This window comes from Rhinolophus sinicus, linkage group LG06, assembly GCF_036562045.2.
Source record: "Rhinolophus sinicus isolate RSC01 linkage group LG06, ASM3656204v1, whole genome shotgun sequence".
Classification (NCBI taxonomy): domain Eukaryota; kingdom Metazoa; phylum Chordata; class Mammalia; order Chiroptera; family Rhinolophidae; genus Rhinolophus; species Rhinolophus sinicus.
Genome location: NC_133756.1, coordinates 9806118 through 9818451, shown reverse-complemented (window position 1 = coordinate 9818451; position 12334 = coordinate 9806118). Strand labels below are relative to the sequence as shown.

General features: G+C 48.9%; 1 protein-coding gene across 2 annotated transcripts in view; it reads left to right on the top strand.

The window, feature by feature from the left end:
- Nucleotides 1-12334, top strand: part of TRAPPC3 (trafficking protein particle complex subunit 3) — a 14611-nt gene extending 2277 nt beyond the window's left edge. Inside the window, exons 1-5 of one of the 2 annotated variants that reach the window (XM_019726526.2) lie at nt 4055-4235; nt 9422-9519; nt 9768-9867; nt 10924-11106; nt 11576-12334. In XM_019726526.2, coding sequence (XP_019582085.1) covers nt 4194-4235; nt 9422-9519; nt 9768-9867; nt 10924-11106; nt 11576-11695 — 543 coding nt within the window. In that variant the 5' untranslated portion in view covers nt 4055-4193 and the 3' untranslated portion in view covers nt 11696-12334. Of the gene's footprint in view, nt 1-4054; nt 4236-9421; nt 9520-9767; nt 9868-10923; nt 11107-11575 lie in introns of those variants that run through there. The other variant, XM_074334400.1, reaches the window with a different exon arrangement.

Below are 12334 nucleotides of genomic sequence, written 5' to 3'. Positions count from 1 at the left end.
GAGTAGTTGGGGGCCTGAACCCTCTGAGGAGGGGTTGGGGAAGGAATAGTTCCCCCTCCAGCCCTAAATCAGGAGAGGATGATAGAAGGTTTGCAAGTGGAGCTGGTAACCTTAAGCTAGAGTCTTAACTTTTCTGAAACCCAGTTTGCTCACCTATAGTCAGGAAAATAATGGTACCGTGAGGTATATTGGAGTCATTGTAAAGGATAATTATGGTAATGCAGATGGAGTGCTTAGCATAGAGCCTGGCATATAGGGAATGCTTAATAAACAGGCATGATGATGATGATGGGGCTTCAAAGGTAAAAGCAGATTAGGATGAGGAACAGATCCCCCATTTTTGTTGTCCGTCATCCCACCTGCAGAGGGAGAGCGAGGGACCATGTGGATGATGAGGTTCGGGATTGTCCTTTGTGAGGTCAGAGGCCTCAGCGCCTGCATCTTCCAGAGCTGAACAGGCCCACCCTGAGCCAGGCAGTGACTAGACACAGGAGAATTCATGAACATAATCCAACAAGGGGAGAGCCCTCTGGGATGATTCTTCCTCCACCCCCACCCCAGATCTTGAGGTGACTGCAAGGACACAGACATATAGGTGGGAGTAGTGAGATATCCTCATTGGCTGGAGCCTAAGAATAGTGGAAGGGGAAGTAGTAGCTGAAAATGAAAAGATAGGCCAGAGATGGGTTGGAACACAATTGACCTCATGATGTAGGTCTTGGGGAGCTGTTGAAGGTTCTTCCGAAGGGGAAGCGTGAACAGCACTTTAGAACTGGATAGCCTCTGCTGTGTCTAATGAGCTGAGCTTGACTTTGAGGAGCTCATTGCAAAGAGAACACTGTTGCCTCTGACAGTGGTTCAAAACCAGAGGCAATTTTGCCCCCCAAGGGACATTTAGCAATGTTTAGAGGCACTTTTGGTTGTCACAACTGGGGGTATGACTGGCATCCAGTGCTTAGAGCCTATGGGATGCTGTTTAACATCCTGCAATGCACATGACTGCCCCTAGAACAAAAAATCATCAGGCTCCAAAATATCAATAGTGCCAAGGTTGGGGAATCCTTCCCTAGATTGAGGGTGGAGGCACCTGCACCCCTTTACACGATGCTAATAATGGGGACATCTGGGAGTTAGGCAACTTCACAGTTCTCCTCTCACCAGCTTCAGAAGGCTTCCTGCTGCTGATGGGCCCACAGCCAGTCCTGGGAGGACAGGGCCTGGAGAGCACCAGTGTCCTATGATTGCCAAAGTGACAGGTGACAGATGGAGTGGGCTTCTCTCTACTCTCCCCCTAACTGACCAGGACCCCTGGCAGATCCCAGGCCTTGGCCACTGAGAGGGTTTAGAATGGGCATCTCTTTCTGAGTTTGGGGCTGAGTGACAGTGCCTGGGGATCTCACATACCCCCTCCACCCAAAATATTAAACATTCCAAAGAAGGAATAAGTGGGGCACTTGCAACATCCAGGGCTGAAGCTCCAACAGGATGCCCTGACCTCTTAGGTAAGAGGCAGGGAACTCGGTGGCCTCCCCAGTGCCTTCGCCTACCACTCAGAGCAGTCTCCTCCCCCTTTACGGAAACAGACTTGAATGAGCCGTTAGTCACATCACAGGCTAGGTTGGGGGAAGGCACTGAATGGGGATCAGAAATATGTCCCCTTCCTGATCCTTTTAGGGGGAGGGCAGGAATAAGAGCATTTATAACCTCCTAGGTTTGTTGAGGCAGGGTCCAGGATGAACCTAATGGAGGGGTGAAGGAAATCACTGGGAGATTGACACAGAGATATGAATCAGGACCAAAGCCCTGGAGGCTGCTTCCACACCCACAAAGTAGGAAGTGGGAGGGGCCTCATGGTGGGGGCAGCAGAGAATAACTGACACTAGAGTCTCGCTCCTACCCCCACCCCAAGGCACTGCAGAACGAAGGGGTCTCTAACTCAGACTGCTTTCCTGGGGAGTAGTAGCTTCCAGGTCCCACTCCCTGGGACCTGGGGTAGGAAATATCCTCAAGGGCTTTGGCGACACCAGCTTTAATCAGGCCTCCCTCCCTCCAGCTCTTGGGGAGCAGAAGAACAGAGAGGGATTGGAGGGGGAGGAACTCAGATCCAGGACTAAATAGGTTCAACCCATTGGGTTCTCAGGAAGAGGTCCTTATCTAAAGCCCCTGCTAGGGAAGGGAAGCTGTCCTGGCAATGTTCTTTTCTAGGGAGAGGAGACAGGGTAGGGAGGGGGTGCCTAGTGTTCCTAAGTGTCCTAGTTGGGAGAGGATTTGGGATTTGGGGATAATGGGAGCTGTACTGAGCGCCCTTGGAGCAGCTGTCTAAGGAGCTTCTAAATTCCCATCTGAGCCAGGAGAAGACTCTATAGATCAGCCTAAGATGGACACCCCCTACCCCAACCCTTAAGTTAGGACTGATGATGCTTTGAGGAGAAGTCCCAAAGAAAAAGACACCAAGAGGAGGAATCACTGGCAGAGAGAGAGAGAGAGAATCTCAGAGGTTGGAAGACATGCAAGGAGAGGCTCCACCTCCAGTCTCTCCAGAATCTCCCTGCCTGACAGCAGGCTGGGTGGGGTCAGGCCAGGCGGCAGGCCGTGACTGTGACTCAGGTTTCTGTGGGCAGCCAAGGCAGCCAAGGCAGCCAGCAGGGAGGAGCCCAGACGGACAGACAGGCCAGCCAACTGCAGCTTTCACCTCAGCTGTCCTCTCTCCTGGGAATGCAGGAGGCTCTTCTCTGGCTATGCTGGCCTCTGGGGGCTAGCTGACCCCTGCTTTCCTGCACCCCCACCACACCATGTTCCTTCCCAGAACCCTCAGCCCTTAATTCCCTTTCCTGGGGGCACTGACACAGGAGGGAGAATCAAGGGGCACTGCCTCTAGGGAGGCCCCAGAATGTCTGTGCACAGGGAGAAGGGTATAATAATGATTTGTCCTGCACCCTGAGGCAGAGACCTGGGGAATCTCAGGCACTGAGCAGCCTGGGCCCCCCCAGTCTTCCCCAGCCTGGCTGGCTCATGTCTAGGCAGGCTGGTTGTCATGGTGAAGGCTAGGGGCTAGAATGCAGCTGCTGCAGAGTCAGGCTACCAGGCCTAAGTGAGGGAAGGGTACTCAGTGACATAGCCCTGCCTCTCAGAATTGACCAGCCAGGGAAGGGTGGTGGGCATTTAAACCAAAGAGCTCTGGTCAGGGATTATAGGATTTCCCCTTGGTGATGGGTGAGGGTGTGGCCAGCACATTCCCCTGGTGTTTCTGGGGCTTGTTTGTCCGGCTGTGTTTTCAGAGTGGCTGGAAGAAAGGGAATACATATTTACTTTGTGCCCAAGTGCTCTTCATACACGGCTCACCAGTCTTCACAACAACTGAGAGATTCAGCAACTAGCCTTAAGTGGCAAAAATAGGATTAAAACCCAGGACTGGCTGCGGCCAAGGCCAACACTGGGGATCTTTCTCTTCTGGAAACCAGGCAATGTAGTTGTAGAAGAGGGAGTGGGGAGTAAGTGACCCGAACTTTATCTAACACATTGGATATTCCCTCACGAAGTCACAGGTGGTAAGATGCAGGTGCTGGTTGCGTTTGGGGTTTGGGGACGGATGGTAGTTTGAAGAGAAAGCCATTAGCGAAATGCTTGGCTCATAGTAGCTGGTCATTAAATATTTTTGTAATGAAGCCAGATCTACGTAGTTTTTTGGGACATCCTGGGAGCTTCTAGCTTTGAATTGCAGCAACAACATAAGAAGCTAGTTCAAAAGAGGGACTTTCCGAAACCAACGCTGGCGAGAGAGGAATTTGCGGAGCATATCTGAGTGGGGGCTGGGAGGGAGGAGACACGGGGTTTGTGGACGATACAGGATTACCGCAAGCTGCGGGCGCCACCCAGCGGTCAAAATGCAGCCTAGGGGGAAGACAGGCTCTACAAGTCCGCCGCGCGCGGAGCTCTCTGGGAGTTGTAGTTCAACTGCGCTAAGGGGAGGTGCTGCCAGCCGGGCTGTTGGGCGTTGTAGTCCGACGTTTATTGGGCGGGAGTTACCTTTGTCCGCCAGACCACGAGTCCCGTGGTGCCCCGCGGCAGGCCGCGCAAGCGTGGTGAGTCGGTGCCGGTCAGTTCCGAAGGCTGAGGGTCTGCGACTGAGCCGGCGGTATCAGAAGGGGTCGCCGAGTGTGTCTGTGGCTAGGCGAGGTAGGGCGGCTGGCACCATGTCGAGGCAGACGAACCGAGGCACCGAGAGCAAGAAAATGGTAAATCGGAGCGCGTGACCTCGCGGGCGGGGCGGAATGTAGGCGTTCTGGGGAAGGGGCCCCGCGCGGGGCACATTTGGGAAAGGGCCCTCCTGTGAGCTCTGCGAGGGTGCTGATTCCGCTGAAGGAATGAGAAGGAGGCTGCTTGGTGGGTGAAGAAGGGAGAGTCACTCAGGGGCGTCCCGGGCCTGAAGCCGGTTGGAGGGGATGGAGTAGCTCCGGGACCTCCACGGCCGGAGTGCAGCTGCGTGTTAGGCTAACAACAACGAGGGTAATAGCAGTAACTACCGTACCTCCATTGCTCTCTTACAGTGTGGTAGGCACTGGGCCAACCACTTTCCGTACATTATCCCATTTAATCCTCCAAGTAATCCTCTCAGATGGATAATATCGCTATTTTACAGCTCAGGTTACATAACTTGCCCAAATTTACAGCTAGGATGAGTTAGGATTTGAACCCATGTCTCTCTAACTCCAAGGCTAATGCTTCAGACTGCTGGGCCATACTGCCCCTCACACTTGCTTTGGCATTGCAAGATGCCCAGATACTGGTCTTGCCAGGAGGAAACTTTCTCTTCGGTAGAGTAAGAGGTGGGCGAGTCTGGGCACTAAGTGGTGCCCTCTGGTAGAGGGAGGCTCACTTGTCCTGGAAATAGAGGGACACCATGTAGTCCCATGAAGTTGGGCTGCGGATGAGGTCTGGGCTTGGAAAGTAAGGTAGATGACATTTTTCTCCAAAGTAAGGGGACTTCTTGGCACGTGTTCCTTTTCTTTGACATATTCTTAATTCTTCCAGAATTGCCTATGCTGTCTGTTTTTGTTTTCTGATTTAAAAACAATAATTTGCATGCTGGGCAGATCTGTGGTCTTTCATTGACCCTCAGTTCTAGAGGGATGATGAAACTTCCCTCACACCTTTGCATCTTACATCAGGGACAGCCACCAGAAATGTGCCGTAGAAGGATCTATTACTCCTGAGTAGTACTTAACTTTTTCTCTTTCTATCCCTTTCTTGAGAAGCTGATGACACCTATGGATCTTCTCTCCAGAAATATTAAATAGAAAAACATATACATAGACATTTACTTAAGTTTTGGGGGGATTTGTCAGCCCCCTGAAGATACTTCATGGATCACAGCTTAAGAATTCCTCTTTTGGAGGAAATACCAAGAATTTAAATGAATATGTGTATTTTGCTAGGAAACTGTCATGTAGGGGAGAAAGCATGGACATTGCTTAGAATTCTGTCTTTCTCAATTGATCCTCAATTTCCTTATCTATAACATGGGGGCAATAATGCCTACGTAGGATTAAATGAGATTACAATGTAAAATGCATAGGGCATAGTAAATATTTCCTCTTCCTTTTCTTGATAGATGAGCAGATATGAGAGGTCTTCTTGCTTAGTTTTCCTATCTTGCTCTTGTTTTGTACATTTTTTACCTGCAATCAATATTGAAATCTTTAATACTACTTTAGCAGGAAGCTACAGTGTCCACCCCCAACTCCAGCGCTCACTCAGCTTTGGTGAAGTGAGGGAATTATGGAGGGACAACAGCACACTCCTGCCTGAGAGCTTTTACAACTACTGTTGTCTGCTGTTTGGAACTCCCTTCCGTCAGGCAGTCACCTACTAACTACTCATCACTTCATGCAGTTTACTCAACTATCACCTCCTCAGAGAGGCCTTCCCTGCACATGTGATTAGTTCTCCATCCTTTACTCTGTTTTCTTCATAGCACTATTTCATTTTAAATATTTCATTATAAGTTGTGTATTGTTTATTTTCAGTCTCCCCCCATGAGGATGTAAACTCTGTGGGAGTAGGGATTTGTTTTGTTCACTGCTCTATCTCAACACCTGGAGTGATGCCTGGCACGAGCATCTGTGTTTATCGAGTGAATGACATGAAGGTTTGGTGCATCCTCTCACTCAGTTCCTACTGGTACCTACTTGGGGCTTGTCACATGATCCTCTTTGTAGCCACCTGATTTCCACGTGCTTCTCTCCTCTCTGCTTGGGGTGTCCCCACCTCTAGCAGCCCTCTTCCCAATCAAATCAGTCTTCTGCAATCAGCAATCTTCTCCTTGCTGTGTTCCCACGTAAGCCTTCCAAGACTTACAGGGTTAATGTACCCAAGTAACTAGATCTCCGCTTTTAGTCTGTGCAAACAGAAACAGCCCATTTGTCTAGCAAACTTTTCTTGAGTCCCAGCTGTCTGCAGAGCTCTGTGCTAGGTGTTGTGGGAAATGCAGAGATGAAGTCCTAGTCCCTAAGCACATACTCGATGAGAGAGTCAGAAAAGTACTCAGCATGGGAGTATAGTACTATCTGGGATTGAGTCCTGACTTCACTACTTATGTGCTGTGTGACCTTGGGCAAGTTTCTTCATTGTCCTAAGCATCAGTTTCACCAGCTTTAAAAAATAAATCTAGGGGCCGGCCCGGTGGCTCAGGCGGTTAGAGCTCCGTGCTCCTAACTCCGAAGGCTGCCGGTTCGATTCACACATGGACCAGCGGGCTCTCAATCACAAGGTTGCCAGTTCACTTCCTCGAGTCCCACAAGGGATGGTGGGCAGCGCCCCCTGCAACTAAGATTGAACAGGCACCTTGAGCTGAGCTGCCGCTGAGCTCCCAGATGGCTCAGTTGGTTGGAGCGCGTCCTCTCAACCACAAGGTTGTGGGTTCGACTCCTGCAAGGGATGGTGGGCTGCGCCCCCTGCAACTAGCAACAGCAACTGGACCTGGAGCTGAGCTGCGCCCTCCACAACTAAGACTGAAAGGACAACAACTTGAAGCTGAATGGCACCCTCCACAACTAAGATTGAAGGGACAACAACTTGACTTGGAAAAAAGTCCTGGAAGTACACACTGTTCCCCAATAAAATCCTGTTCCCCCTTCCCAATAAATAAATAAATAAATAAAATCTGAAAAGGTAATACTAGTATCTATATCATAGGGTTGTTCTGAGGGTTGAGGTGATGCATGTAAAGCTAGCAGTGTGACACTTCACCTAAGAATACAGTTGACACTTAGTAAATGTCAGCTAGCAAGCATCTGTGTTAGTAAAGATATTAGCCTTTGTGTGTCTGTATAGCTTTTGGTTCTTGAATCCCACTTCTCTGGCAAACCGTATAGTTTATCAATTTGGTGTATTATCTGTCTCCTTCCTATTAGATAGTGGCTGGTATATAGTAAACATTGAATGAATGATGTTTTTTCTGTATATAGCCCCACTTCTATTTTTAAAATATGAAGACCTTTAAGTTATATATTTATGTTGCACACTGTTCCAAATAGGCTTAGGTTCATAGTTGAAGATGGAGACAGATTTGCAAATTAGAGAGGGTGTGGAGAGCCTCGGCTGGACCCCTTTCCCAGGTTCGAGGCATATTGATGCTGTGATCACGGGCAGATCTGTCTTGGATCTTGATTTCTCTTATCAGTAAATTTGGGGCTGCTTCATGTATAAGGGGCTTGATAACATCATGAAGTGAGTGTTACTTGGCATAATGGGCTGAGGCTCTTGGAGTATCTCTCCAAGAGCTCATTAATAATGGAAGGAAAGCTCTCCTGACTTAATGCAGTGATACCAATTCTATGGACTGGTTACTGCTGGATTGTCTCCATCCATTCATGCCCAAGTCATTTTAATGCCAAACCCTTAACTTTACTAGAAAAAATCATTCCCCTTCTTCGTAGCTTCTCCTTAACTGCCATATTTGTAAGTGGTCTCTTGGACGCTCCCTGATCTGACTGTTAGTTGAGTTCAAAGAGCTCCTGATTCTGAAACTGATTCTCTTTGACTTCCTAGCTGAGTTGTTTTGTTTTGTTTTGGGGGAGTTTATTGTAGTTGTGGGGAACAGCGGGTAGAATGAACATTGGCTGGTTTTTGTCCCCCAGAATTACTTTTGTCAAGTATTAGCTGTTTATCCTTGGGCAGATTCTCTTAACTATTCTTGAGTCTCAGTATCCTCATCTCTAAAATGAGATTAACTCCTGCCCTTTCTGCTTTACAGAGTTGTTGTGGGGTGGAAATGAGATGGTGAAAAATAGAATCCAGTATGTAATCAAAAGACATTCACATTATTATTCTTGCAGCGGCCTCCCCTCCAGGCCATGGGGTTGAGGTGAGGATCATTGAGTCTTCAGAACCTGGGCCTTAACATTACGGGGACTTTCTTCCCCAGAAGATGTAAAGACAAAAAGATGCTCTGCTCCAAGTTTGCCAAGCCACCACTGAGGAGGGAGTGATTGAGTGACAGTGTTGATTTTCAGCCTTACATCTGTGTGACTCCATCAGTCCAGAGGCACCGTTAGTTAACGTTTCTCACTTTGTTTAACTCTGGGAATGCCCTCCCCCTGACCTGCTGCTTTCATTCTGTAGTCTTGGTTTTTGCCATTCCTTTCACCTTCCTCATCTTTCTGTTTCTTGGTAGGAAGGTGACAGGATACTTTACTTCAGAAAGAGTTTCTGTGATTTTAACTGTGGTTGTAATAGAAACCAGTGCAGGTCAGTATTGTGTTTCAGATACACAAAAGATTATATTGCTTTCACAGTTACCCCCTTTCCTGGAAACATTTGAGCTATGTGTCAAGAGGAACGTTATGTTTTCCCTGCGCTGCTGACTTAGGAGAAGGGTTATCATCCACACAGAGTGGACTTTGTCTAGGACTTCCTTCCCTCCCCGAGGACCTGGGTGTGGCCTTAGCAGTGCAGTTTAACTCTAGGCCAAGACACTCCGGACATTGTAAGGTGTGGGGAAGCCAGTGGTCATACCTGCTAACCCACAGAGGGTAATTTGTAAATGTCTGCTTTGGTCTGTCTGTCACAGTATCTAGTGAACAGTTAGTGCTCCAACACCAGATTCTGGTGGCCTGAGCTTAGGCTTGGCAGCCGTGGTGGGGTCTGGGTTGGCAGAAGCCCCCCTTAGTGTGTTGGAGGAGTGACTGCTCAGTGCATGAGGTGTCTTTACATCCGTTTTGTAGTGGGTCTGGCTGCAGCCCTGCCACGTTGACCCTGGGAAGCTAAATTCCTCAGTCACTCCATAGGGGATGATGTTCTCTCCCACCAGACACAGGTTACCTGCCTTTGAACCTTGACAGTTACTTTGAGGCCAGTCCCGACTCTCACCAACCTTCCTCTTGCACGACTTGGTCCTAACTGCCTGTTGAATCTCTTTTAGAGCTCTGAGCTCTTCACCCTGACCTATGGGGCTCTGGTCACTCAGCTTTGCAAGGACTATGAAAACGATGAAGACGTGAATAAACAACTGGACAAAATGTGAGTGAGCTGCTCTGTGGGAGCGACAAGAATTGGGGGGGGGGTTCCCCAGCACATTGAATCTACATGATTCTTTACAGCCCAGAACAGGGTCCTCCCTTTTGTAACCAACATTTTAGTTTCCACTGAGCTCATTTATTGGGATGTTCCGGAATTATCCCATTTTCCTTTTACCACCGACAGCCGTATGTTTAGACGTCAGACGTTCAGACCCCGTAGTATAGTCTGTTCTCTCGTTTGCTCCCCAGGGGCTATAACATTGGAGTCCGACTGATTGAAGACTTCTTGGCACGGTCAAACGTCGGCAGGTGCCACGACTTTCGGGAAACTGCGGATGTTATCGCCAAGGTCATTATGGGCCAACTGGCCATGCCGAAGGGTTATCATTGGGAGGCACTGCTTACCACTCTGTCCGTCTCCCTTGGGAAGGCCCCTAGCATTCCAAAAGACAAGTTAGGCAGCTGTTTGGGCCAAAGAAGCCTTCCTGGTGGTTGGAGAAGAGCAGACTATGGAGAAGGGAGGGGTGGTTGGGATCATCCCTGTAGATTAAAGTCCCACTGAAATCAAAGCCAGATCTCCTCAACTGTGAAGAGGTAGCAGAATAGCATAGGGCTTAATAATACAGACAAACCTGGCTTCCAATTCTGGCTCCAGGACTTACCAGTTCTTAAGTAAGTTACTTCTAACCTCTTTAATTACCAGGTACCTTACCTTTAAATTAAAGAAAATAAGAGCTATCTTACAGGGTGTTGTAAGGAGTAAATGAAAAAATGAACATGATTATTCAGGTAAAATGAATGCACTTAACATAGTGTGTGCATGTAGTGAATGTTTGCTATTGATGTTAGTGTTACATAATATAGGAGTAATAAATGATAAAACACCTATAGCTTTGTGGTGTCAGTTACCTATAAAGGTTGATTCTGTCTATTGTAGAGCATCTATTGTTTGTCCATGCCCAAATGCTAGAGAGGGTTGACAGTGGAGAGTTTTGTGAGGGTTTGGAATTAGGAGGGTGGACAGAGGGAAGGGTATCTGCAGAGTACTTCTGCTCCAGTGACCTGTATTTGCTTTCAAGAAGAAAGGTTCAGACAGCACAGACAGGACAGGGAAGAGGGTTGAGGGCTGTCTGCACTGAGATGCTCGTTTGGGGCAGCCACCCCACTCAGATCAGTGCTCTCTTCTGCTAAGAAGAGCAGGTGGACAGTAAGTTGTTGACTAATTTATGAAGCCCTTGAAAGAGAGGGGTGTGGACTTGTGCCCTGTGAATACCTAAAGCTGCAACATCTTGCAGAGGCCCCAGTTTTGTTCCCAAGCCGCTTAATAGCTCTATGCCAGCCCATCACCTCCCTATTGTACAGTCTCTACTACTGTTCCCATTGTGCTGTTGTGTGTCCCCAACAGGTGGCATTCAAAATGTACTTGGGCATCACTCCAAGCATCACCAATTGGAGCCCAGCTGGTGACGAATTCTCCCTCATATTGGAAAACAACCCCTTGGTGGACTTTGTGGAACTTCCTGATAACCACTCATCCCTTATTTATTCCAATCTCTTGTGTGGGGTGTTGCGGGGAGCCTTGGAGATGGTGAGTGCAGCTCTTTACCTTCTGGGACACCTGAAGTGTATTAGGGGCTTCATAAGTGTTTGAAGGAAGGAGAGAGAGAGAAGAAAGGCCTTTGGCTCACCCAGTACATTTGCTGCCTGAGATGGCGGTGCTGCTGAGCGTAGGATCCAAGCCTGTCATCTCTACGTGGTGGTGACCCTCCCTCCTAGGCTGGGAGAAGGTGCTGTCAGCCCCCAAAGCCCAGAACGTCCATTCCCAGGTTGGCTTATTTGGTGACAGTCTCATTCGGGGGTGTTATTTGCTAAGTCTCTCCTTAGGGATGAGGACCACTGCCTTCTGTCGGGGAACACTGGATTTGGCAATCTTGTCCTGTGGGAAACCAGCCCCCTTTTTTGGCTGCTGTGGCTGAGCCAATTATAACCCTATTCTTAATGTTTCCCCAGAGACCATGACCAGGCAGCCACTCGTTCATTTTCCCACTGTTCCCCAGGTCCAGATGGCTGTGGAGGCCAAGTTTGTCCAAGACACCCTGAAAGGAGACGGAGTGACAGAAATCCGGATGAGATTCATCAGGCGGATTGAGGACAATCTCCCAGCTGGAGAGGAATGACGGACCCCAGGACATCAGGGGAGCCAGCAGGAGCGCGTGTTGGAATCAGGAAGCCCTGGTGCTCCCCTGCCCTCTGGAGCTCAGTGACTCTTTAACGCGGATGTTGCATATTCTTCTAACCTTGTTTCCATTCTCCATGCTAGTAAAGAGCAGACTGTGATGTAGTCCATTTGCCCCACAAGTGTGCACATTCAGGAGGGAAATCTTTTGCTCCCTTTTCCGTCAGAGCGGCTGGACGTAGTCATCCTTGGTTGGACTAGAACGAGCTCAACCATTGTACATTCCTGTTTGAATTTTCCAAAGTGAAACCCACTTTGACCCCATTAAGAGGCAAGCCTAGCACACCTATCCCTGGACCTTCAGAAAACCACTGGCAAATGGCTGTAGGGGGCCCAGGGTTATGGGACGGGGAGGAGAAGTGGGGAGGGGTGGGTGAGAATTGTTAGCTGTAGTGTGACACACTCTAGTGCTTGCCAGGAAAGGGGAGCCTGTTGTGCTGGAAACACTGACTTCTGGGAAGCCACCCAGGTTGCTCCTCCTCCCTGCTGTTTGGGGGCAACATCTCCTCTTTTTACAGAGGCTTCAGCCTTTTTTCTTACAAATTCTTCAATAAAGACACATTCTTGAGTGAAATCCCAA